The sequence below is a fragment of the Herpailurus yagouaroundi genome, unplaced genomic scaffold (genome assembly GCF_014898765.1).
Source record: "Herpailurus yagouaroundi ecotype Mexico unplaced genomic scaffold, PumYag 201, whole genome shotgun sequence".
Lineage (NCBI taxonomy): Eukaryota > Metazoa > Chordata > Mammalia > Carnivora > Felidae > Herpailurus > Herpailurus yagouaroundi.
The window spans coordinates 5092698-5117246 of NW_024412432.1; the positions used below are offsets into that span (position 1 = coordinate 5092698).

At 38.4% G+C, this 24549-nt stretch overlaps 1 protein-coding gene across 4 annotated transcripts in view; it reads left to right on the top strand.

Annotated features, from left to right (window-relative positions):
• Positions 1–24298, top strand: part of AGTPBP1 (ATP/GTP binding carboxypeptidase 1) — a 167430-nt gene extending 143132 nt beyond the window's left edge. For 2 of the 4 annotated variants that reach the window (XM_040450281.1, XM_040450282.1), the window contains exons 23-26: positions 494–625; positions 2673–2849; positions 6965–7125; positions 21072–24298. In XM_040450281.1, coding sequence (XP_040306215.1) covers positions 494–625; positions 2673–2849; positions 6965–7125; positions 21072–21249 — 648 coding nt within the window. In that variant the 3' untranslated portion in view covers positions 21250–24298. Of the gene's footprint in view, positions 1–493; positions 626–2672; positions 2850–6964; positions 7126–11412; positions 11855–15272; positions 17578–21071 lie in introns of those variants that run through there. The other 2 variants (XM_040450284.1, XM_040450283.1) reach the window with 2 other exon arrangements.
• Positions 24299–24549: the final 251 nt, after the last annotated feature.

The window sequence follows — 24549 nt, forward strand, 5'->3', positions numbered from 1 at the left end:
CTATGACTGAATTTATTATTTTTTAAATTGTGAATAGTAGAGGGGGCGCCTGGGTGGCTCAGTCGGTTAAGCGTCCGACTTTGGCTCTGGTCAAGATCTCTCACTCTGGGAGTTCGAGTCCCTCATCGGGCGCTGCTCTGACAGCTCAGAGCCTGGAGCCTGCTTTGGATTCTGTCTCCCTCTCTCTGCCCCTCCCCCGCTCACACTCTATCTCTCAAAAATAAATACAAATAAATTGTGAATAGTAGGTATATTAGAGTGGAACTCATGGCTTGATGCAGGCCCTAGAAAGGATTTAGCCATTCTAGAATTAATCATAGATCCTTTCCAGAACTAGATACTACTACTTTTATTAGTTCTACTTATTAAATGGTGGCTCTGTTACAATGAAAGGGCAAAGACACACAGAGCTATTTATTGTCTTGTTATTAACTTGCTTTATTTGGAAATATATGAATTCAGAGGTTTTTAACTTTCAAAATATATTTTCAAGGTTTATTGTGATTATCATGGCCACTCCCGAAAGAAGAATGTATTTATGTATGGCTGCAGCATCAAAGAGACAGTATGGCATACCAGTGATAATGCAGCTTCATGTGATGTCGTGGAAGATGTAGGATACAGGGTAATTATCACAGATAAGTCTGGACTTTGGGGATTTCAAACACGTATAACACTACAGAAAGTAATGTAACATATCCCAGCCACTCAGACTCTGCAAGTGTTGCCATTTTGCCATTTTTTTTGCAGATTGTTTCATGTTAAATAGTCTAAAATTTTTGCTTTTCGTATTTAGATTTTAATCTATTGGGAATTTATTTTTGTATGAGAATTGGGGATCTAATTTTAGTGTCCCCATATATAACCAGTTGTCTCAGCACCATTTATTAAACAGTACATCCTTCCTGTGCCGATTTATAAAGCCATCTGTTACGTACCATGTTTCCACACCTCTGGGTATGTGTTGAGGTATGCCCAGGACTGAAGGAAGATCTTACTGCGTCACATCTTATGTGCTTTCCATTAAAGGCACAGTGGCTTTCCTACTGTATTTGCACCTAAACAAAACACCCCAGGTTTTTTTCCCAAAAGAATTTTGATAGCATACCACTGCCCTGAGCAGAAATTCAAAGGCACATTTTCTTTTTTGGTGTCCTCTCTCTTCTTCCCCTTTCCCAAATAAATAAAATGACTATGCTTACATTTACATTGGCCATCTAATTATTATTGTTTTGAAAATAACTCTTTTACAAATATATTGAAAAAACATTTTTTTAATTGTGTGATAATTAAAAACTTGCATCAGATTTGTTGGTTTTTTTTTTTTAAATGCCTTCTGGGTTTTGAGGCTTAGAAATCTTATCCAAAGATTTAAAAAATAAAGTTCCATGTTTATTGTTTTTAATTTCCTTTTGAAATTTTACTTGCTAATTGTTAAGTTTAAATTCTTAATCCAGTTAGAACTGAACTACTAAAGAGTGACTTCAGCTTGTTTTTCTCAGTGGCTCTCCAGTGGTGCCAGCAGTTAGTGGGTGATCACTCTTCTCTCCACTAATAATAATTAAAAAAAAATGTTTATTGGGGCACCTGGGTGGCTCAGTCGGTTAAGCATATTCTTTGGCTCAGTCACGATCTCACAGTTGATGAGTTTGAGCCCTGCATCAGCTCTGCTGACAGCTCAGAGCCTGGAGCCTGCTTTGGATTCTGTGCCTTCCTCTCTCTCTGCTCCTCCCCTGCTCGAGCTGTGTGTGTGTGTGTGTGTGTGTGTGTGTGTGTGTGTGTGTGTGAGATTCACTCTCTCTCTGTCTCTTTTTTGAGCATGGGAGGGCAGAGAGAGAGAGAGAGAGAGAGAGAGAGAGAGAGAGAGAGGGAGGGAGGGAGAGAATCCCAAGCAAGCTCAGTGCAGAGTCCGACACAGCACTCGATCCCAGGAACCGTGAGATCATGACCTGAGCTGAAATCAAGAGTTGAGATGCTCAACTGAATGAGCCACCGAGGTGGCCCTCCACACTAATAATTCTAATTTTTACATCTGCCTTTGGTTCTAATTCTGAATTCTCTTTCTTTCTAGAGATGTATCTACTCCTACACGGTATCACAATTTAACTTCCCTTACATATATAATTAGGTTAATATCTGTTAGATTATTTCTCTTCTTTCAGAACTCCCCTGTCTGCCTTCATACTTACGCACACCAGGTGAACCTGAGAATAATTTGAAGTTGCAGAAAATGTTGTGGGCATTTTGATTGTGATTGTCTTGACTTTATTGATTAATTTAGAGGTGGTTGACATTTATAATGTTAAGTCTCTTAATTAGTAAGCCATTTTTCATGACTAAAGTTGTTTTGTTTTTTAAACATTTTTTTTTCAAAATTTGAAACATTTTTTACCATAGTTTTTGTTCACCTGTTGGTTACTACTGTGAATTTGATCCTTTCTCCCATTTTGTTTTCCAACTGATTACTGTTTGTCCAGGAAAGCAGAAAATTCTGAATTTGTAAAGAATGGTTTTGATGCTTAGCATAGCAGAGGACAAAGTTCAAGAAGATTCACATGGCCCTGCTCTGGTCACTGTGCTTTCATGAAAATGTTTAAAAACTAAAAAAAGATGTTTTTAATTAAAAAAAAGCCCTCTTGAAATATTGTATTCTATCATTCTTATTTTTGCAGACCTTGCCTAAGATACTGAGCCATATTGCTCCAGCATTTTGCATGAGCAGCTGTAGCTTTGTAGTGGAAAAATCTAAAGAATCCACGGCACGTGTTGTGGTTTGGAGGGAGATAGGCGTACAAAGAAGCTATACCATGGAAAGTACTTTGTGTGGCTGTGATCAGGGAAAATATAAGGTAAAACATCTCAGGACTTTGAGTAGTAAAAAGTATTTAAGGACTTTCTTTTCATATAGCATTCTCATGGTTTGTATTAAATGGCACATTTGTTACACAGAGGTGTTGCAGTCATGAACTTGAATCCTATGCAATTCTTTTTTACTTCTCTGTACTAAATAGCTTGCTTTAGGTTTTTATGAAATCTTGGTTGAGTCCATCTACATTCATAATTTTTAAGAAGGCATGTTGTGATACACATTTTAAATACCAATTGGTAATTTATAACGAGCTGTGCAAGTAGTACATAATTAACACAAACTTTCTGTCATTTTAATTTGTTGGATGTTAGCGTGTTTTTATGCATTTAGAAAATAAACACATTACACTTACTTGTGAAGTTTTTTATATTTAGATTTTGTGTGTGTGTGTTACTTTTAAATGCATATCCCTTCCCTAAATTTTTTTCTTTACTAAGACTGGTGGTATAGACTTTTATTGGAAACAACTGGAGTTTTAAGTTTACTTTTGAAACTGAAGACTAATAAAATATTAGGTGACGTTGAATTTTTTAATTTGAAAGACTGAAAAAATAGGCAATCAGCTGGAGCTTAGATAATCAACAGCAACCTAATAAATATTACAAATACTTATTTTTCTTGCCACAGAAAGATTTTCATGTGTCATGCTAGTTATTCTTTATTCTGTTAGGTTTGGTTTGGTAAGGGGGGAAGAGGAAACTGAATCTAATAGTGATCTTTATATACCTCACATACAGATGGTTGGTTATAACTTTATGTTTGGAAGGAGTTAAAAAATCTTTCAAATGGTTAGTATTAAAAATGTAAACATATTATAGGTAATGTCAAAAAAGCTTAACTGGAGAGCCTAAGTAATAACTGTTACAGTCTATATCCAACTGAGAAGAAATTGTGTAGATTTTTCAACTGACATTCAAATTTTGGGGGCCTTGTAGAGTAGAACTTAATGAAATTTCAGTACTTTCTGTTGAGTGACTTCCCTAAATTTTAGGTTGACCACAGTATATTATTCTTCCAAAATGTAGTATCTTTTGAATTCAAATACTGTAAAACAGTGACTTCTCATCTACCAAGGATGTGATGGTGGTAAAAGATAAAATGTACCAGAGCGCCACTCCAGAGCCCAACCCCCATCCCCTAATCATTGCTGTCATGGACAGCTTTGGCAAGAGTCTCATATTCTGTAAGTGTGTAGGATGGGAAAAAAGCTTAAGAATGAATCACTTTTGTATAAGACAATAGGTGTCTTCTAGGAAAAAAACCCTTAAGCTATATGATGTATGGAAACAGACTGTAGATAACTTCTTAAAGAGATGCTTACACAGTCAGAAGAGAAGGCAATTTAAAGCATCATTGTTTTTGATGCTCCCCTCTGTGGGTTGGAAGAGAAGTAGAGAAGCTGAGACTTGCATGCCTCTTGAAATCAACTGTAGCATATAGCAAAGGTGTTTCCTTATTATATTTGGATTCTACAGATAGACTTTCTTTGAATTTTTACAAATATTCTATTTTTAGGGACGCCTGGGTGGCTCAGTCAGTTAAGCGTCCGACTTTGGCTTAGGTCATGATCTCAGGGTACATGAGTTTGAGCCCGGCGTCGGGCTCTATGCTGACAGCCCAGAGCCCTCCCTGACTCTGCTTCGGATTCCATGTTCCCTGTCTCCTTGCACCTCCCCCATTCACACACACTCTCTCTCTTTCTCTCTCTCTCTCTCTCTCAAAAATGAATAAACATTAAAAAAATCACAAATATTCTATTTGTTTGATCATTTAAAAAGCCACATTAAAAAAAATAGTTAAAATATACTTTCAAACCTAAAATCTTAGACCACTTTTTTTTTTTTTTTCAACGTTTATTTATTTTTGGGACAGAGAGAGACAGAGCATGAACGGGGGAGGAGCAGAGAGAGAGGGAGACACAGAATCGGAAACAGGCTCCAGGCTCTGAGCCATCAGCCCTGAGCCTGGTGCGGGGCTCGAACTCACGGACCGCGAGATCGTGACCTGGCTGAAGTCGGACGCTTAACCGACTGCGCCACCCAGGCGCCCCTTAGACCACTTTTTTAAAAAGTTATTTTTTAGAAAGAAATCTATAGACTTAAAAAATAAAATGGATACCTAGCAAATGCTCATTTCTCTTTTATATAATTTAGTTACTAGAGCTACATTAATTTAAAACTCTTATGGAGAGAAGTATCTCTTACTAATCAAGTTTTTTATTAATGTCTAAAATTCAATGCTGTGATGATAACATATACTTTTTATGAAAGCTTTTTTTGTTATTGTTAATAAACTTAGGGTTTTTAGAGCAGTGTTAGATTCATAGCAGAATTGAGTAGAAAATACAGAATTCTCAAATACCCCATATGTCCCCACACATCTAATGTTATACTTTTCAGACTTGTTAATGTTAGCTAATAAGTTATATGAGTTTAACGATATTTTAAGAAACCATTCTCTTCACCTCAGGAATGCTCTTATATTACTAGATTTTAGGCTGTAAATGGTCTTTATTTTTATTTTCTGTGAACTAATTCAGAAACAGCCATGCCTTTCTAAAGCTTTTTAATTAAGAAGGCAAATAAATGTTCTAATAAAGTCAGGTCACATTCCGTGGAATGTTTGGACATGGGTAAACTAAGCAATCAGTTAGTCAATCGTTATTATAAAGGAATGTGCTTTGGGGGGTTAGTAACAGTTTTTACGGTTTATTTTCTTCAGTTACCGTGTGCTTTTAGTCTGTTCATTGAAAAACTGTTTTAAAGTAACTTCTCTAAATGATGTGTACTCTCATTTGCACCTGCAACTTTTGTTGGTGTGAGAATTCTCTTATTTTAGAGATTCATTTTTATCTGAAAATTCAGTGATAAGCAGTGTCTTGGTTTATGGCCATTTTTATCATTTTATGTGGTAACATTTAACTTTTGATAAACTTTATATTGTTTATTGGGAAACTTCCAGTTAGAAAGGGTAGAGTTGGGGTAAAATTTTCTTCTGCCCTCACTAGACCAGATTTGAAATAGGCATTCTTTTTTTAAAAATTTTTTTTTTCAACGTTTATTCATTTTTGGGACAGAGAGAGACAGAGCATGAACGGGCGAGGGGCAGAGAGAGAGGGAGACACAGAATCGGAAACAGGCTCCAGGCTCTGAGCCATCAGCCCAGAGCCCGACGCGGGGCTCGAACTCACGGACCGTGAGATCGTGACCTGGCTGAAGTCGGACGCCTAACCGACTGCGCCACCCAGGCGCCCCTGAAATAGGCATTCTTAATTGACATGGAACATAGGAACTTCTTTTACTGCTACTTCATTGGCCTAGATCTGTTTGATTCTTTTTGTTTGTTTGTTTGTTTGTTTTACATAGGTACCTTTCTTTTGTTGGTTTTTTACTTACCAGTTTCTTTTTATTTTTTTTTAAATTTTTAATGTTTATTTATTATTGAGAGACAGAGAGAGACAGACCGTGAGCAGGGGAGGGGCAGAGAGAGAGGGAGTCACAGAATCCAAAGCAGGTTCCAGGCTCCGAGCTGTTAGCACAGAGCTCGACACAGGGCTCAAACTTATGAACGGCGAGATCATGACCTGAGCCGAAGTCGGACACTTAACCGACTGAGCCAACCAGGCGCCCCTTTACTTACCAATTTCTTTTATCATACAGTAAAAAGTATAAGGTAATGTTTAGGTTTACAAATTAAGGCCTTGATTTTGACACTACAATATTTTAACATTGGCATCCAAAGTCGTGGATTACAAGAAATACTAGCAATATCTTGCAAAAGTGTAATTTCACACATGAGCCCCAGAGTAACATAACCACAAAATGTTTATTTTTTTTCCCAGTGTGTTGGTGAAAATTGTTTGCATGTAGTAAATGAGAAATAGACATTTTAGAAATGGTTTTTTTGAGACCATTTCCTTTGTGATCTAAAATAATCTTGTTAAGACATTGCGCTTGTTGAGTTGTAGGTACTTACAAAGTACCAAGCTTTTAATTTTATTAATATAATTATAAATTTCTTATATGCAATTGTAATAAGACATAGCCAGAGGATAGTAATGTCCTACTTATATGTATGAAATTGCTTTATTTCTAGGGTCTACAGATTGGTACTCGAGAATTGGAAGAGATGGGAGCAAAATTTTGTGTTGGTCTGCTGCGTTTGAAAAGACTGACATCCCCATTGGAATATAATCTGCCTTCCAGCCTGCTTGACTTTGAAAATGACTTGATTGAATCGAACTGCAAAGTAACGAGGTAAGACACACTTGTTTCATTCCATTATGTTGTAGCATAATGTTAGACTTCATTAAATTAATTAAGTAGAGGAAGGGGACAGAGATGTTGATAGCCAAAAGCATTTTTAGAACTAATATAATTAAGTTCACACATCTAAGTTATTTACATGTTTAATTGTTACAAATTGTAATAATATTCTTCATTCTTTTAACATTGATGTTTGGATGAGACTGTAATGAAATATCCTTATATTTTGAGTGCATTTTTAGTGATCTTACTGGTTTACCTTTAACCCAAAAATAAGCAATGTGGAAAACAGTGCTTAGGTAGTACCTGATTAATTAATTAATTTTATAATTTACATCCAAGTTAGTTAGTATATGGTGCAACAGTGATTTCAGTAGATTGCTTAATGTCCCTTACCCATTTAGCCAATCCCTCCTCCCACGACTCCTCCAGCAACCCTCAGTTTGTTCTCTGTATTTAAGAGTCTCTTATGTTTTGTCCCCCTCCCTGTTTTTATATTATTTTTGCTTCCCTTCCCTTATGTTCATCTGTTTTGTATCTTAAATTCCTCATATGATGAAGTCATATGATATTTGTCTTTCTCAGACTAATCTTGCTTAATAATACCCTCTCGTTCCATCCACGTAGTTGCAAATGGCAAGATTTCATTCTTTTTGATTGCCGAGTAGTACTCCGTTGCATATATATACCACATTTTCTTTATCCATTCATCCATTGATGGACATTTGGGCTCTTTCCATACTTCGGCTATTGTTGATAGTGCTGCTATAAACATGGGGGTGCATGTGGCCCTTCAAAACAGCACACCTGTATCCCGTGGATAAATGCCTAATAGGGCAATTGCTGGGTCATAGGGTAGTTCTATTTTTAGTTTTATGAGGAACCTCCATATTGTTTTTCAGAGTGGCTGCACCAGCTTGCATTCCCACCAACAATGCAAAAGAGATCCTCTTTCTCCTCATCCTCAGCAACATCTGTTGTTGCCTGAGTTGTTAATGTTACCATTCTGACAGGTGTAAGATGGTATCTCATTGTGGTTTTGATTTGTATTTCCCTAATGATGAGTGATGAGCATTTTTTCACATGTCGGTTGGCCATCTGGATATCTTCCTTGGAGAAGTGTCTATTCATGTCTTTCGCTCATTTCTTCACTGGATTATTTGTTTTTTGGGTGTTGAGTTTGATAAGTTCTTTATAGATTTTGGATACTAACCCTTTATCTGATATGTCATTTGCAAATATCTTCTCCCATTCTGTCGGTTGCCTTTTAGTTTTGCTGATTGTTTCCTTAGCTGTGCAGAGCTTTTTATTTTGATGAGGTCCCAGTAGTTCATTTTTGCTTTTGTTTCCCTTGCCTCCGGAGATGTGTTGAGTAAGAAATTGCTTTGGGCAAGATCAAAGAGGTTTTTGCCTGCTTTCTCCTCGAGGATTTTGATGGCTTCCTGTCTTACATTGAGGTCTTTCATCCACTTTGAGTTTATTTTTGTGTATGGTGTAAGAAAGTGGTCCAGGTTCATTCTTCTGCATGTCACTGTCCAGTTTTTCCAGCACCACTTGCTGAAAAGACTGTCTTTATTCCATTGGATATTCTTTCCTGCTTTGTCCAAGATTAGTTGGCCATACGTTTGTGGGTCCATTTGTGGGTTCTCTATTCTGTTCCATTGATCTGAGTGTCTGTTCTTGTGCCAGTACCATACTGTCTTGATGATTACAGCTTTGTAGTATAGTTTGAAGTCTGGGATTGTGATGCCTCCTGCTTTGGTTTTCTTTTTCAAGATTGCTTTGGCTATTTGGGGTCTTTTCTGGTTCCATACAAATTTTAGGATTATTTGTTCTAGCTCTGTGAAGAATGCTGGTGTTACTTTGATAGGGATTGCATTGAATATGTAGATTGCTTTGGGTAGTATTGACATTTTAACAATATTTGTTCTTCCTATCCAGGAGCATGGAATCTTTTTCCATTTTTTGGTGTCTTCTTCAATTTCTTTCATAAGCTTTGTATAGTTTTCAGTGTATAGATTTTTTACCTCTTTGGTTAGATTTATTCCTAGGTATTTTATGGGTTTTTTGTGCAACTGTAAATGGGATTGGTTCCTTGATTTCTCTTTCTGTCGCTTCATTATTGGTGTATAGGAATGCAACCGATTTCTGTGCATTGATTTTATATCCTGCAACTTTGCTGAATTCATGAATCAAGTCTATCAGTTCTTTGGTGGAATCTTTTGGGTTTTCCATATAGAGTGAAGAGTGAAAGTTTGACCTCCTCCTGGCCAATTTGGATGCCTTTTATTTCTTTGTGTTGTCTGATTGCAGAGGCTAAGACTTCCGATACTATGTTGAATAACAGTGGCGAGAGTGGACATCCCTGTCTTGTTCCTGACCTTAGGGGGAAAGCTCTCAGTTTTTCCCCATTGAGGATGATATTAGCATTGGGTCGTTCATATATGGCTTTTATGATCTCGAGGTATGCTCTACTATCCCTACTTTCTTGAAGATTTTGTTCAAGAAAGGATGCTGTATTTTGTCAAATGTTTTCTCTGCATCTACTGAGAGGATCATATGGTTCTTGTCCTTTCTTTTATTGATGTGATGAATCACGTTAATTGTTTTGTGGATATTGAACCATCCACTGCCCTTTTCAAGTTCACTGATTCTTTTTTCAATTTGATCCAGTCTGCTGTTGAATCCTCTATTGAATTTTTCAGTTCAGTTATTGTATCCTTCAGTTTTGTAATTTCTTTTCAGCACGTTTTTATATTTTCTGTCTCTGTTGAAATTCTCCCTTTGTTCATTCATTCTTCTCTTGACTTTGGTGAAAATTTTTATGACTGTTATTTTGAATTCTGTATCAGTTAAATCACTTACTTACATTCTTTGAGATCTGTTTCTAGGTATTTATTTTGTTCTTTTGTTTGGAATATATTCCTCTGTTCATTTTCAGTGACTTGTCTGTTTTGGTTCCTGCACATTAGATGAACCTAGCCGTCTCTCCCAGTCTTGACAGAATGCTCTTGTGTAATAGACGAACCTCCTTGATCAGCCTGGCTTGAGCTCCTAGTTGTCTGTCAGAGTTTTGTGATTGCCCAAGCCTCTTTTTTTGTTCTCAGTCGCTCCCAGTAGTTGAAGGTGCCAGGTCATGGTAGTATCCCAAAAAGGAGGATCATAGTCAGCACGTAGATGCAGGATGATTAGGAACTGGACCCTCTAGCAGCAGCTGAGAAAATATGTGGTTAAGCCCCTTCCAGAGAAAAACTGGGAGATGGGCATTTTTGCCTATTCCCTCGGTGCTAGCCTGAGGATAAAGCTGCAGGAGGTGCCTCTGTGCCTGGTCAGAGCTGTTTTCCTTGCTTGCTACCGTAGGATGGGACTAATGAATGCAAGCCCTGTTGGCTCCTAGGGGCAAGCCATCCTCAGGTCTGTCTCTTCGGCGGCAGCCACAAAAGCTGAGGGCCAGATGTGTGTACAAGCTCCTTTCAGGGCCGTATGGGGGACTTGCTTTGATTATTGGAGCCCCCTGAGGGGAGAAAGCAGGATATGTATCTGCTGGGTTCCCCAGTCTCTGAAGAGGATGGCAACCCACAGTGCCTGTCAAGTTAGAAGTCTGGTCCTTAGGCTGCAGCTTTTAAAATATACACTGAAACTTTTTCAGGGGAGGACTGGGAGATGGGCAGTTTTGCCTGCTCCCTCTGTGCTGAACACACCATACACACACACACACACACACACACACACACACACCCCTCTATATACATGCATACATACATGCGTATATATACCTTTGCACACATATACATATGAATACACACACACACACACAGATACACGCTTGGGCACAAGTCCTGCTGACTCAGAGCTAGGTGTTTTTTTCTAACCAACCTTTAATTCACCCATGCTGTCTTTAGCTGGGTCTAATCTGATGTGAAATTTATCTTTTTAATTTCTAATTGTAGTTAATTAGGGGGATTAGAAAAAAAACTCTAAAAAACCTCTTTGCGGAGGGTTGGGGGGATGATTTACGAAAAATTGAGAAATGTTACCCTGGGGCATAAGTTCAGTAGCCAGTATCCTGGGGGGCCACTCGGACTTGCTTTTGAGCAGACATTCTCTTACTCTCCAGACCCCCATTTCTGTGTTTTGGCCCTAACAGAATAGCCTCTGTGACAAAACTCTTTGGAAAGTCATCTTTCCATCTCTCTGAACGAGGGAATAACTTGAGGAAGGTGATCTGAAGGTCTAATTGCTCTTTATTAAAGACTTTAAATCAATTATTCTTTTCAGTTGCACCCTGAACACCAGTATCTCCAGTTTCTCAGCTTTGCTGCAGCTTTTGTAATGCAAATCCACGCATCCCTGTTGGCTTCCCCTGTCCTATGGACTTGAGCAAAGTGGAAGTTGGAACCCAGGCCCTTTCACTTCATCCATCTGCCTCCATCTGCCAACACTTCGTTGAGATCTCTTCTTTGCTTTTACTCCCTCTTTGGTTTTCTTTTTCCTGTGGACTGTCCTTTAGGAAAGAAGTTATTCTTTTACAGTCATCTTAGTTGCTCTTGAGATTCACTGTAGTTACCGGAACTTCTAGAACTTCCTTTTCAGTGAAGCCTGCGGTTGAAAATTAATCGTGTTTTTTATTCCCAGGGCATTCATTGGAAATTACACACATAAAACATTTTAACTATCCCCGATTATATTTGTTGTATAATAAAAATTTCATCTGATGTAACACTGAGTCTACATTATATCTTTCTTAGGGGGTGTGTTACTTTTAGGTCTAAGCTGGGAATATTGGTTGAGCTCATTTAAAAGCTTACAGCTATTGGGGCACCTGGGTGGCTCAGTCGGTTAAGCATCCGACTTCAGCTCAGGTCATGATCTCACGGCTCGCGAGTTCAAGCCCCGCATTGGGCTCTGTGCTGACAGCTCGGAGCTCGGAGCCTGGAGCCGCCTTCGGATTCTGTGTGTGTCTCTGTCACTCCCCCACTTGTACTGTGTCTCTGTCTTCCTCTGTCAAAAATACATGGACAATAAAAATAAAATAAAAGCTTATAGCTATGTAGTATTTTTGTACTTAGCAAAAGTATTTCTATTTTACCTGTCACCTAAACTATTAAAACAGTCCTTTCAGTGACTCTCATTTAAAGGATTTGAGAATTGATACAACATTTAACAGTGCTTCTCATCAGATTATGGTGATGGGGACTACATTTCAGGATATTAGGTATATAGAAGAAGTATTTGAAGTTTGAGTATATTTAAGACATTACAGGAAAGTGAAGCTGAAAAATACCAAATTCTGGACAATATTTTATAATAAAAACATATGCTCATGTTTAAATGAGGCCTAATTAGTCTCTTATAATCAGATAGTATTTGGATGTCTTTTTCTTTTTTTTTCTTTTCTTTTCCTTTATTTCTTTCTTGAGATGGAGTCACACAGCATAAAATCAACCATTTTAAAGTGAAAATTAATGAAGTGAATAAAAATATGTTCATAATATCGTACAACTATCAGTTCTAGTTCTGGGAACTCTGTCTAGTTCCAAAATGCGTATATCACCCCCAAAGGAGACCTTCATACCCTTAAGCAGTCATTTCCAGCCCCTGACAATCACTCGTGTGCTTTCTGTCTCTGTGGATTCACCTGTTCTGGATATCTCAAATAAATGGAACCATGTAGTGTGTGACCTTTTATGTCTGACTTCTTCAGTTAGCTTGTTTTCAATCTCTATCTGTGGTGTAGCATGTATCGGTACTTAATTTGTATTTGTGTGTACAGCATGGACATTAGAAAATGGGGTGAGAAATTGTTCTTAATGCAGCTAATAAAAATAAATAGGACTTAAGCTGGAGAAAACCTTTAAAATACGCTTAGCATTTGTTCTACTTTATGTTAATGCTTTTTTAAAAATCTAATTTGATGTGTTTTGATAGAGTACCTGACTTCTAATAAAGTATAGGGAATGAGTACAGGTCTGTAAATGAGTTAACAGTATAACGTTTTGTGGTTAAAGGCTCTACCCCTGCCCCTAGCAATATCAGAGGGACTGGCGGGAAGTTATTGGTCAGGTGTAGTACAAAGATACTCATTGCTGCAGACTATTAACACATGAATGAAATACTAACCTACGTATTTTCTGTGCTTTCTTCGTGTGAAGCTAGTGTTTATTTGTAAATATGTAGGACCTTTTTCTTCTGAGAAAATTAATACTGTTAAAGAGAAAATTATTTGTGACACTTCACAGAACAGGAAAGCAGACTACTCAGGAGGATTGCTAACAGGGGGGCTTTGTACTTGGGAGGGAGATTGGGCTCAGTTGTGAATACAGTGAGGAACACTAGTGACTTATAGCCAGGGAGTAGAGTAGGGGATTGGCAGTTGGAAAGTGACTAAGAGAAACCATCCCAGGTAAGGGAGATTCTGGCTAAACCTACTTGACGGAGTTTTTGCTGAAAGCAGGCCAGGCTGATGAGATACAGAGAGTGGGGATTTCGATAAACTGACTCAGCACGGTTTTTGCTACAGCTAGGCTAAGCAGGCAGAGCCCCTGACTGAGGACAGATCCCAAGGTCAGGACCTAGTCTGAAAGAGGACTGAGAGCAGCTGGACTCAAGCTTGGTCACAGAGAGAATCTGTCAGTACAGGTCATTTGTGGCCACATGTTAATGGCAGTATCTAATACCTAGTAATGTAGTAAAGCTTACTCATATTGATGTGCTTTAAAAATTTTTTTTTAAATTTTAGAGAGAGAGAGTAGGAGCGGGGGAGAGGGGCACAGAGAGAGAGAAGGAATGAATCTGAAGCAGGCTCCATGCTCAGTGTGGAGCCTGACACGGGGCTCAATCCCACAACCCTGGGATCATGACCTGAGCTGAAATCAAGAGTTGGATGTTCAACTGACTGAGCCACCCAGTCCCCCCTAATGTGTGTTTGCTCTGTTTTTTATGTACAGTTTATTATTTAATCAAGCTAATCCTTAAAAAAAAAAATTCCTTTTCAATGGCTGTGATGCACATGCTCGAGGCTGTTGTGCATTTCTGACAGACATTTATTGCAACCATGTAGAAAATTCCTACAGCTATAATTGCATTAAAATATTTTCTAGGCAGGGGTGCCTGGGTGGCTCAGTCGATTAAGTGTCCGACTCTTGATTTTGGCTCAGGTCATGATCTCATGATCCATGGGTTCGAGCCCCGCATTGGGCTCTGTGCTGACAACTCAGAGCCTGGAGCCTGCTTCTGATTCTGTGTCTCCCCCTCTCTCTGCCCCTCCCTGGCTTGTGCTCTGTCTCTCTCACTCTCAAAAATAAATAAACATAAAAAAATTTTTTTAAAGAATATTTTCTAGGCAGATAAGTCATGCCATATAATTGAAGGGTCATATCACAACTCCTAGTCCACTTGAAATCATAGTTGCTTATAACTAAAAGTGAACCATTTGTGTTTTTGTGAAATGCTCTTGTACCCACAAGTACAGAGGAGCCTAAAATCATCTAGAAAAACAAAATGGAGACTTACATGAACACTTCAGGACCCCAGGGCAGATTTGATTATAATGAAAGCTTTCAGGCTTATTGTAGGAGAAGGAAATGATCCTTATCATTGAGATCCAGATAAGTATCAAGTTAGTTATTGTTAGTCTCTAAGACAGCTGTACAAGGAATTTGATGATTGTAGATATTTATTCATATTTATGTGCTATATTCTCAGTAACCTCTTGGAAGAATGGTTATTCCTCTCAATAAGTGCCTATTTGAGACTTCAAAGTAAGAATATGGCATATCAGAACAAGGAAGAATACATATTCCTTCAAAGAGGCTTCATTCTATCCTCTGGCAGGTGTAGAGTAGTCTGGCCAGGGACTGAGCAGACTTGAGGTAGGTTTGCAGAAATTGGGAAGCTTGTTCTCCCTGGGTTCACCTGTCCCCTCCCTGCCCTCCGAAGGTCACGATTGGTGGCCTAGGGCTTCTCTTTGCCTCAAGGAGGCACCTCAAGATAGCCCTCAATTCTATTGTTTGTGTTCTGTTTGTTTTGCTGCTTTCTGCTTTGCTTTTCAGCCTCTTGCACTATGTATTTAAAGAATTTGTCATATGCCTCCAGGGGAAAACTGTTGGGGTCATATCTCTGCAACTCCCTTCTTTCAGGAAACTTGGCAGCTCTGAACTCCAATTTTTGCCACCAATCCTTTGAAATTGCTGAAAGCTCTGATGACTTCTCTGCCTCTTAGCAGCTGCCCTTGCCTGGCCTTGGTTCCCTCTGGACTTTGCCCCACGCACCTTTTCTCTTGGTTGATTTTGCTTTGTATCCTTTCACTGTAATAAGTCATAGCTGTTAATACAACTGCGTGTTGAATCCTGTAAATCTTGCTAGCATGTCACCAAACCTGGGGTGGCCTTGGGACCCTCAATGCACATGCTCATTTTGAGTTTCCGGTTAAGTTCAATTATTATCTCTGAGATTTTCATGTTCTATTGAGAATGAACAGAGACAGATGATAATGTAACCCTTTTTCATATGTGTGTAAACCCAGACTCAGAGATGAACTGACCCAAGATCATCCATGTGGTAATTCTTCACAAAACCAGGAATCGTGCCCACGTCTAACCCAGAATTCCCCTGTACTTTCGTTGTATCTTGTATCTTCCAAGGAACTAAGCAGAATTGCTAAAAAGGAATGGCTTCAGCCTTTGAAGCTGTCCGAATTATTGGGAAGCTTAAGTGTTTATCACTTTCATTACGTATAAGAAATGTTTCTAGATCAATAGTAAAGTAAGTTGGAGGTTAGTGACTTCATTACTATTTTTTTGAAGGCAGCTTAGTTATATATTATTTTCCAATGAAGTATCAGTAAATTAACAACTTTCTTTACTTTTTTTTCCCCCCAAATAGATATCCTCTTATTAGAAATTCTAACTCTGTGTGTGGGTATGCACGTGTGCAGGAATGTGCAAATACTTATGTATACACTGTGGTCAGTTAAGACCGACAAAAATTGTTACTTGTATTTTCTATGGATAATTTTGTTTGCTTTGTGATATTTAGTAGATGCCGAATCTCTTATGAGCTAAGAATCAAATTATATAAATGGAACATTTTCTAATATTTAGGCAGATAGAGATTTTTCTTTCACCTGAGACCTGATATTTGAATACAAGAAAGACATAATCGGCAAGTCACAAATTGGTAATTTGGACAATGGAATTGGAATATTTTTCTGTTTGTGTATCAGTTTCAGACTTTCTCCCCTAGGATATGTTCATTGTGCTGTCTAAAAACAGTAGGTTAGTCTCAAAACTGTTGAAGAGGACAAGGTTAAGGTGGGATTCTGAGTCACAAGAGTAAGGCAGTGGTTTTAGTCAGTGGCTTGGCGGCAGCCCATCGCCTGGGCTCTGTAGGAATTAACAAAGATTGATTAACTTTTTTTTAACATATTTTATTAATTTCATAATAACATTTTGTATTTGTCTAACCTAAGAATTTATAAATGCTTTCCCACTTTACTACAACAATATGCGAGGTAGTAGGTCTGATATTGTGATCTCTGCTTGTACAGTAGAGAAAAACCGGTGTTGGAAACCAAGGACATGACTTGCTCAAGGTCATGCAGCTGGTTAGTAGAAGAGGAGAGGCACAGACCCAGAATTTCTGACTCCATAAACAGTGTTTTGCTTCTTTCATGCTTGTATAGGGAACAGAGCTGAAGATCTGCCTTCTGGTGTCTCAGATGTCAAGTCAGCTCTCATGCAAGTAGTTGGGCACACACTGAGGGGGATGGTGAATTTCTTAGGTTTAATTTTGTGTATGCTTAATAGTTTAACACAAGGATAGCCAGAACACTTTCTAAATCTGAATAAAGCAGAATTTTTTGTTATCTTTAGAAATCAATTGGAATTTTAAACCTTTTCTGCATCTCAGTGACACCCTACAGCAGAGAATTTCAACAGATTCATCCTGTGAGAAAGTCATATGGGTGAAGATTTTGGTATTTTTCCTGAAGCGGCATGAGGAAGATTTGGTTTGGGACTAAAAATGCTATTCTCTTTTAGAATCAAATGTTTCTTATTGATTAAAATCCAGAGTAGAAGGATGTTAGGGTAGGTGAACAGAGGCCAGTTATTGGAGAATGAAGCAGAAACAGGCAACGGGAGTCAACTTAAATGAAGAAAATTAGGGGAACAAGAAAGTCGCGGTGGGAAAAAAGTAATAGTGACAGGAAATAATTAAGTGCTGATTAGAGTTTCTTTTCGTGATTGAATTATTACTTGAATTCCTTTCTGTTGATGTCAAGGGATTATTTATTTTATAACTCTAGGGCAAATTACCTTCAAGTCTTTCTCTTCTTATCTGAAGGCTATTGTGAGATAATGTATAGGAAAGCCCTTCCTAAATCATGAATTGTTCAAAACATATGTTGGAATTATTAATAAAAGCAAAGCTGAATTGCTGTGATTGGTCTTGAGCCTTAAGTTTTTTTACTAAAGTATAATCAGTGAGATGGGGTAATATAAAAATCGATGGTCTCATTGGCTCCGCGGCTTCTTATAAAGAGTTCAGCAAACATTTGTTTAGGGCCTACAATGTATCAAGCACTTTCGGGAGCTGACAGGAGGCACTAAGATGAGTAAGTCACAGTTCCTGACCTTAAAGTGCTTAGGAGACAGACCCACAAGTCAGTGGTTTCACCTGCATACCAGAAGTGATCGGACAGAATGTGCAGGGTACAAAGGGAATACAGAGAAAGGGCACTTATCCCAAGGTGGGCTTTCATAAGGGAAGAACATCTAAAGATGAGCCTGAGCTGCAGTTTGAAAGAAATGTGAGTGGTTGGGAGAAAGAAGGTGGGAAGTGTGTCCTAAACAGAGGAAGGAATGTCCATGAAGGTTTGTCATGTAAACGTGAGGCAAGAAGTGGTTCAGAGATTGACTGGCAGGACTTGCTTGCTGAGAAGTGTGGTTTTACGACTCACTGAGTGGATGATTTGGGGACTAGGACAAGTGGCACAGGCTTGGTAGGGAGACTGGTGAGTTCCATTGTGAACATACACTTGAGGTACATGTGAGATAGCCATGCCTGGTATGCACAGTGCAAGTTCAGGGGTGAAGTCAGGGCTAGAAATTTGGAGGTGGAAATGATCGGAATGCAAATTAAAATGTGTGAGTTTACTCAAAGAGGGCATGCTTATGAGAACAGTTGGCCAAGGGAGCATTTTTATACGGAGCATGAAGAGCACTTGATCAGCAGGGAGGAGGGACAGAGGGGAATGAAGCACGACAGAGGAGAGGAGTGTTGGCATTCCTACCATTTAAGTGCAGCAGAGAGATATAGAACAATGGGCTGGAGAGTGACAACTGGAATGCCAGTCGGAAGGCTGCTCTCGGGAGTGACAGAGGTTGTCATCTCCTCCTGTTCCCTTCGTCTCGAGATTCCCCCAGTTCTTTAACCCCTAAGCCTACTCCTTGCTCATCAAGAGCACTGATAGCCCTTCACCACTGCTGGATGGACTCTGTATTTCAGCCAGAGTGTAGACCTTAACGAAGCAGAGGTCAGGAACATGACTTTGTTAGGACCTGCAGAAACAGGCGTCAAAGTTTGAGTTACAGGAATGGAATTAGAGTGTGAAACCCACCCGTTCCGGGGTATCGGGATGGGGGATGCCAGAACACGGATGAAATTTATGTCACAGTCAGCATATGAAGGAGCCAAGACCGGCAATTAACAGGCTCACATTATTTTCTGAACATTCCTTATTACGGGATTTATTTGAAATTTCCAGGAGCTTTGTTTTCCAGGTTATGCTTTTCAGCCTTAAAAAAGTGCTAATCAGCATCCGATTGCTCCAAGTCTCCTTGATGTCTAGGAGCTTTTTTTGGCTTGATCTTAGGCATTTTTGTTACTTCAAAATCATACTTCCTCTGTTTCCTCAGCTTGTAAGAGTAGACTTTTCCTTTAAACCCTTTCTCTTAGTTCAGATTGATTAATATTCTAGTGTTCAGCTACCCATGTAGAATTAGGTCCTTGCTGTGACCTTAGTGTAGTGGCTGGGCTGCCTGTAACCAGCTTCCTTTATGCCAGTCTGTTTTCCTTGGTGACGGTATGGGGGTTCAGGGGTGCATCGGAATTCTGTGTTCCATAGACTTCCTGAACGATGCTTGCCCACCCACCCACTGCATGGATTTTGTGCTCTTCCTAGACATTGGGAGACCCCGCAATGCTGCAGGTAACTACACTGCTCTGGTCACAGTGCCTCATCACCATGGAGCCAGCCTCTACAGTCCTGGTTGGTGTTCTCAGTCCCTGTACCAGCAGAGTACATGGCTTTTGAGCAAACCTGCCTCCTCCCTTGCATTTCCATGGTCGTTTCTTCTTGTTAGGACAGTCTCCAGGAGGAAAGTAAGCAGGTTTCTCTCCTCACTTCTTTCCTGTATCCTTTGCTTTAGCTGAAGCCTCCATCTTTTCTAAGTGTCTTCCATGGATGCTGTGATTCACCTGGGACACCCTGAGAATGTGAATCACCAAACTCAGGGAGGAATGAATTATTGTTTTTCAAAAGAAAGAAAGAGAATAATGGTCGTTTGAAGGGGCAAATATTTTTTTGCCTTTTAATCTAACACTTTTTCTAAAGACCTAACAGTTTCATGATAAATATTTTAGTTGCATAATTGAATGCGGTGAAATAGTTCTTGTGCGTGATAGGTTGTAAAGTCTCACATTGTCCTTCGGGCCACTCAGCTGGCTTATCAGGACTGCTGCATCATAGTGCAAGCTCTGAACTTTTTAAGAAGTTTGCTATATAAGATCAAGGTGGTTTTGCAATCTGTTTTTAATGAGCGGGAGAAAAACAACTTTAGGAAAAAAGATAATCTTACCAGGTGAGTTTTGCTTTCTCATTTCAGAAAATGAGAACCACATAATCCATTAACTTGTCTTTCCTGCCTGAACTTCTAGATATCTGAACCGAATTTAATATTCAGTGCAGGACTTCTTTCATGCGAGCTGCCTAATGACATTTGCTTCTCTGTTCATTTTAACAGATTATTGTTCCCTTTTTATTGTCTGATTTTATGGCTTTTAATTGCACCCATGGTGGGAAATCCTGTTTGGAAGCAGGTGGGATATAAACAGACATCTGTGTGAAATTAAGATAGTTTGGGTCACAAAATGGGGACATTGAAATGCTTCTATAGTGTTTCTTTGATAACACTGTGTGTGTGGGCATGTGCACACATGTGTGTAGAAAATCTCCCAGATGGGGAGAAATCCGAATACTGTGATTTTTTTGAAGAGGAAAGAATATTTTACCTTAGTGGAAAGGTTGTCTTTATCCCAAACAACCTACCTAATGAAATATTCAGAAGCACTTAGTGCTTTTAAGCAAATGTCTTATTCTGTGTCTCAAGGGAAAGTAATTAATCTGGGTGTGAGCATTCACTTGTTTTTCATTTTTATTCTTGACCAATGGAAACTGGATGGGTGAGTGCATGGGCCGTTTTTATGGCAAATAATCATTGTATAGACTTAGAATAAGTGGTTTCAGTGTTTAAATACCACAGTTTCTTATAATGGATGAATTATACGATAAATAAAATAAAGTTTATTGAAATGGTCTGTTTCTTTTCAGTGATTAAAATAGAACTTTTAACCCTGCAAATTGATGAAGTCTTTTAAAAAGGCAACCTCATGGGAGAGTTTCTTGTTTTTTGTAGCTATCTAACTATAGGGTGGAGAGTGACAGTCTTTTAATATAATTAATACTTAGCATTTCACCCTTTATGGTTTCAGCTATTACAAATCTTTTAACTTGTTCATTTGGATAACATCTTTAAAGCTAATGCAAACTCTTACATTATATTGAAATCAAAATTAACCCAATATGGTCAAATAGCCTTATGTTAGAACCTTAGGATCTAATGAAGTCTCATGTGCTCTATGTGCTCTGGCCACAGCCCTACCACTTACGTCTTGGATGAAGATGAGCCTCGATTCCTTGAAGAAGTGGATTACAGTGCAGAAAGTAATGACGACTTAGATACTGAATTGGCAGAAAACGCAGGAGATTACGAACCTTCTGCTCAAGAAGAAGCACTTTCTGACTCTGAATTATCAAGAACATACCTACCTTAAGCCTTCTACCATCTCTTGTTAACTGAAAAAAGAAATGAAATATCTTGGGTTTTCTTACACAGGAAGTTTGAGAGAAAAGAGTTAAATAGCTAACCCGAGAAAGACAAAAAGTAACTTGGGCCTGTTTGGTTTCAAGACAATAAATATGTTATTAATTCATGATAACATTGGCACTTGTTTTATTTCAGATATTCGGTGCACTTGATACCGCACTGAATGATCAAATACTGGATTTACCTGTTTTTAAAAACCTGAGTATCACTGCATGAATTTTTATCTTTAATGGTTATATCCTGCATCAAAGGGGTAAATTTTAAAGTGTGTGAGAATATAAAATTTGAATTCTAGAGTGGTTGAAAATCCCGAGTTGTTGAAAACTAATATATATGTACATGGATTTCTCTAGCTGTGACTGTGTAGTGTGGTTAGACATCGAAGATAAGACTGTTCTTCAGAATCATGTTAACTGTGGAGTTGCGACTGAAATCACCCAGAGTTTGCCTTGAAACCATTACAGTCTCCATTTACCAAATTAAACAAATAAAAGCTGTATTAAATATTGGATTCATTTCGTCATCCTTTTTAACCAGCCCAGATTATTTGGTTTGTGGAATCTTTGTGAGGCTATTATAAAAATCCAACATCTGAACACACTGATAAAAACTTGTGAAAAGAAAAAAGGGCCGAATTTACTGGTGTTAAGTTTTTACGGTATACGTGAAACTGTACCTATTGTAGAAGATACATTTGAACAGCTCTCTTCTCTAAAACTGTGTCTCGTGGGTGTACCTGAAATTTATCACTATAGTCAGTTAAGCTTTAAAGATGCAGTGAGAGTGTGATCCAGTGTTAAGTGTGTGTCTCTGTATTAAGCATATTTAGCGTTTCCTGAGTTGTGTGATGCTGTTAGATTTACTGAAGGGAGTTCACCTAGGGCGTGCCGACCCTGGTGTCCGAGTCTAGGTGACCGCGATGATGGTAGACCATTTCTTGTAGTGACATCTTTGCGGGTTTAAGCTGCCCTGCTGCAGGAATGATTTTGTCTTCAAATAAAATAAAACTAGTTAAGCAACTCTGGATAAGTGTCCTAAGAACTAAGTTTCTGTTATAATAACACAAACCCAAAGGAGATACCTCATTCATGGATTCTTGCCAGGACTCACATGCTTCACTTTTGGTACATTGTCTTTGCTTATTCCTGGTTACAATTCTTTTAAGTCTTTTTTAAAAACCTGTAATAATGGAAAAGAAAAGATAAAAGTGTATTTCATGTTTTTGCCTTTTCCAAATCAGTGATTTTCACTGTCTTTATTTGAGGCATTTTATCCATGGTAGAGCTTATTTCTGGTGTCCTAGGAGCCATGTTTAAACACCTAGCACAGGGCAACTGAGCTCTTTTTCTCTTAGGAACCTAATTCTTACGAATCTCAGAAAATACAGACTGGATTGTGAGGATTGCCAATCCTCTTACTGTGTGGTGAGCTAATGTGGGAAAGATGAGGATACTTTGTAAGGTCAAACCTTATTTATTTAATAATCCAATAATTAGTAAAGTAATTTATTTTTTATTTATATACTTCATATATAAAATAATTAGATATTTAATTATAATTTTTTTCAGAGAGTGGATTGGAGCCACTGTGTCTGTATGTAAATTTTTCTTGCTTCTTATAAAACTAAAAATTGAAACCCAAGGTATCCATGTATGAGAAGCAATTACAGTTACTGTAATGTGAAGAATAACTCAAAGCTTGAATTTATTATGTTGGCAGTTTAAAAATCCCTTACTGTAATATTTCATATCGATGAAGTACATCTTTTAGTATATGCTATAAAACTGAATATGCCTTTTATTAAATAATTATTCACAAGGTGGAAGAGAAAGCCTTTATAGTTAGGAAATGATACTTTCCTTAATAAACAGCTTTGGAAAAATAAGAATTTAAAATCCTAACTTTCCTAAATAGGGGTAAAGCTAAATGTAATTGGCTCTTAGTAGCTAAAACTGCCCTAAATGTTATCCCTGTTGTCTATTTCTTTTCAGGATTTTCAAAGAACAAGTGAGATGCCTTCAGTGCCATACTTCTGAAAAGTAATGTGTGGCTGACAACCTGAGTCTAATGACAGAGTTTAGATTTATTTAATTTGCCTTGTTTTTGGAACTATGAATATTCTTAAATGTAGATGGTCTAATCCAGTGGTTCTCGTCCTGTGTTGTGTGCATCAGAATCACCTGGGGAACTTGCTTCTTAAAACAGAGATTCTGTAGACCTGCGTGGGCCCCAAATGTACATTTCTTCAAAATTCTCAGGTGGTAATGCTGTAGGCATCGCTCCGGCAGAACCACTGTCTCCCCTGATGCGCGCTTCCAGCCTCCAGTTTCCTAAGAGGAAGTTAGCACCAGGGATGGTTCTGATCAAACTAATTTGTAGAATCAAGAAAATAGACACAGGGAGATCAAGCGAGGTCCCAGGGGCACGCAATCCAGATCAAACTAATTTGTAGAATCAAGAAAATAGACACACAGAGATGAAGCGAGGTCACAGGGGCTCCAGCCCAGGCCTGCAGACAACTAGTCTCGTGTTGTCTCCTTGCCGCAAAAGGAGATGCTGTTGTTGGCCTTTCCCCAGAAAGGGAGAACCGTGAAAGGCTTGAGGGTCTGTCTTGAGTTTGTGGAATGTATTCAGGCAGGGCAGCATGCAAAAACCTATGGTTCAGATCAGCTTCTCCTTTGCTGCAGTCATAGTATTGTTTGAAGACAGGATTTTGTCCTGCCTTAGTATCTTTCTTACTCAGTTCCTGCGAGGTCTCCCAGTTTTGTGTGGTATTTAGAAACATGGACATTTGTCTGAATCCTAATTACAAATAAGTAACCTGGAGTCTCACTTCAGATAGCGCACTAACAGCAATGAATACTATCTTTCTACATTTCCAATGTCCAAGTTAACATGACCATATTATTATAAGCACTGAAATGGATAATATAATAAATGTACTAATGGAATTGTCTTTGTGCATGATCCAGAAATAAATGACAGTAACAAAACCATGAATGTATCTTTATAAATCCTTTTGTTTTCTTGTATGTACTTTAATGGTTATAAAAGAATGGAAAAATCAGTGAATTCAGTGAACCAGCTGCATGTAAACGCTAGGTCCTTCCATTAGGAAAAACCTGTTGAAGCAGTATTTCAATTGAAAGATCATTCTACTGTATCCATTAGAATGTTCTTATTAAGTGAATATTTCTCTGGTTAAAGCATATTTAAAATCCTGTATAGAAACAAGGAAACTTAGAAG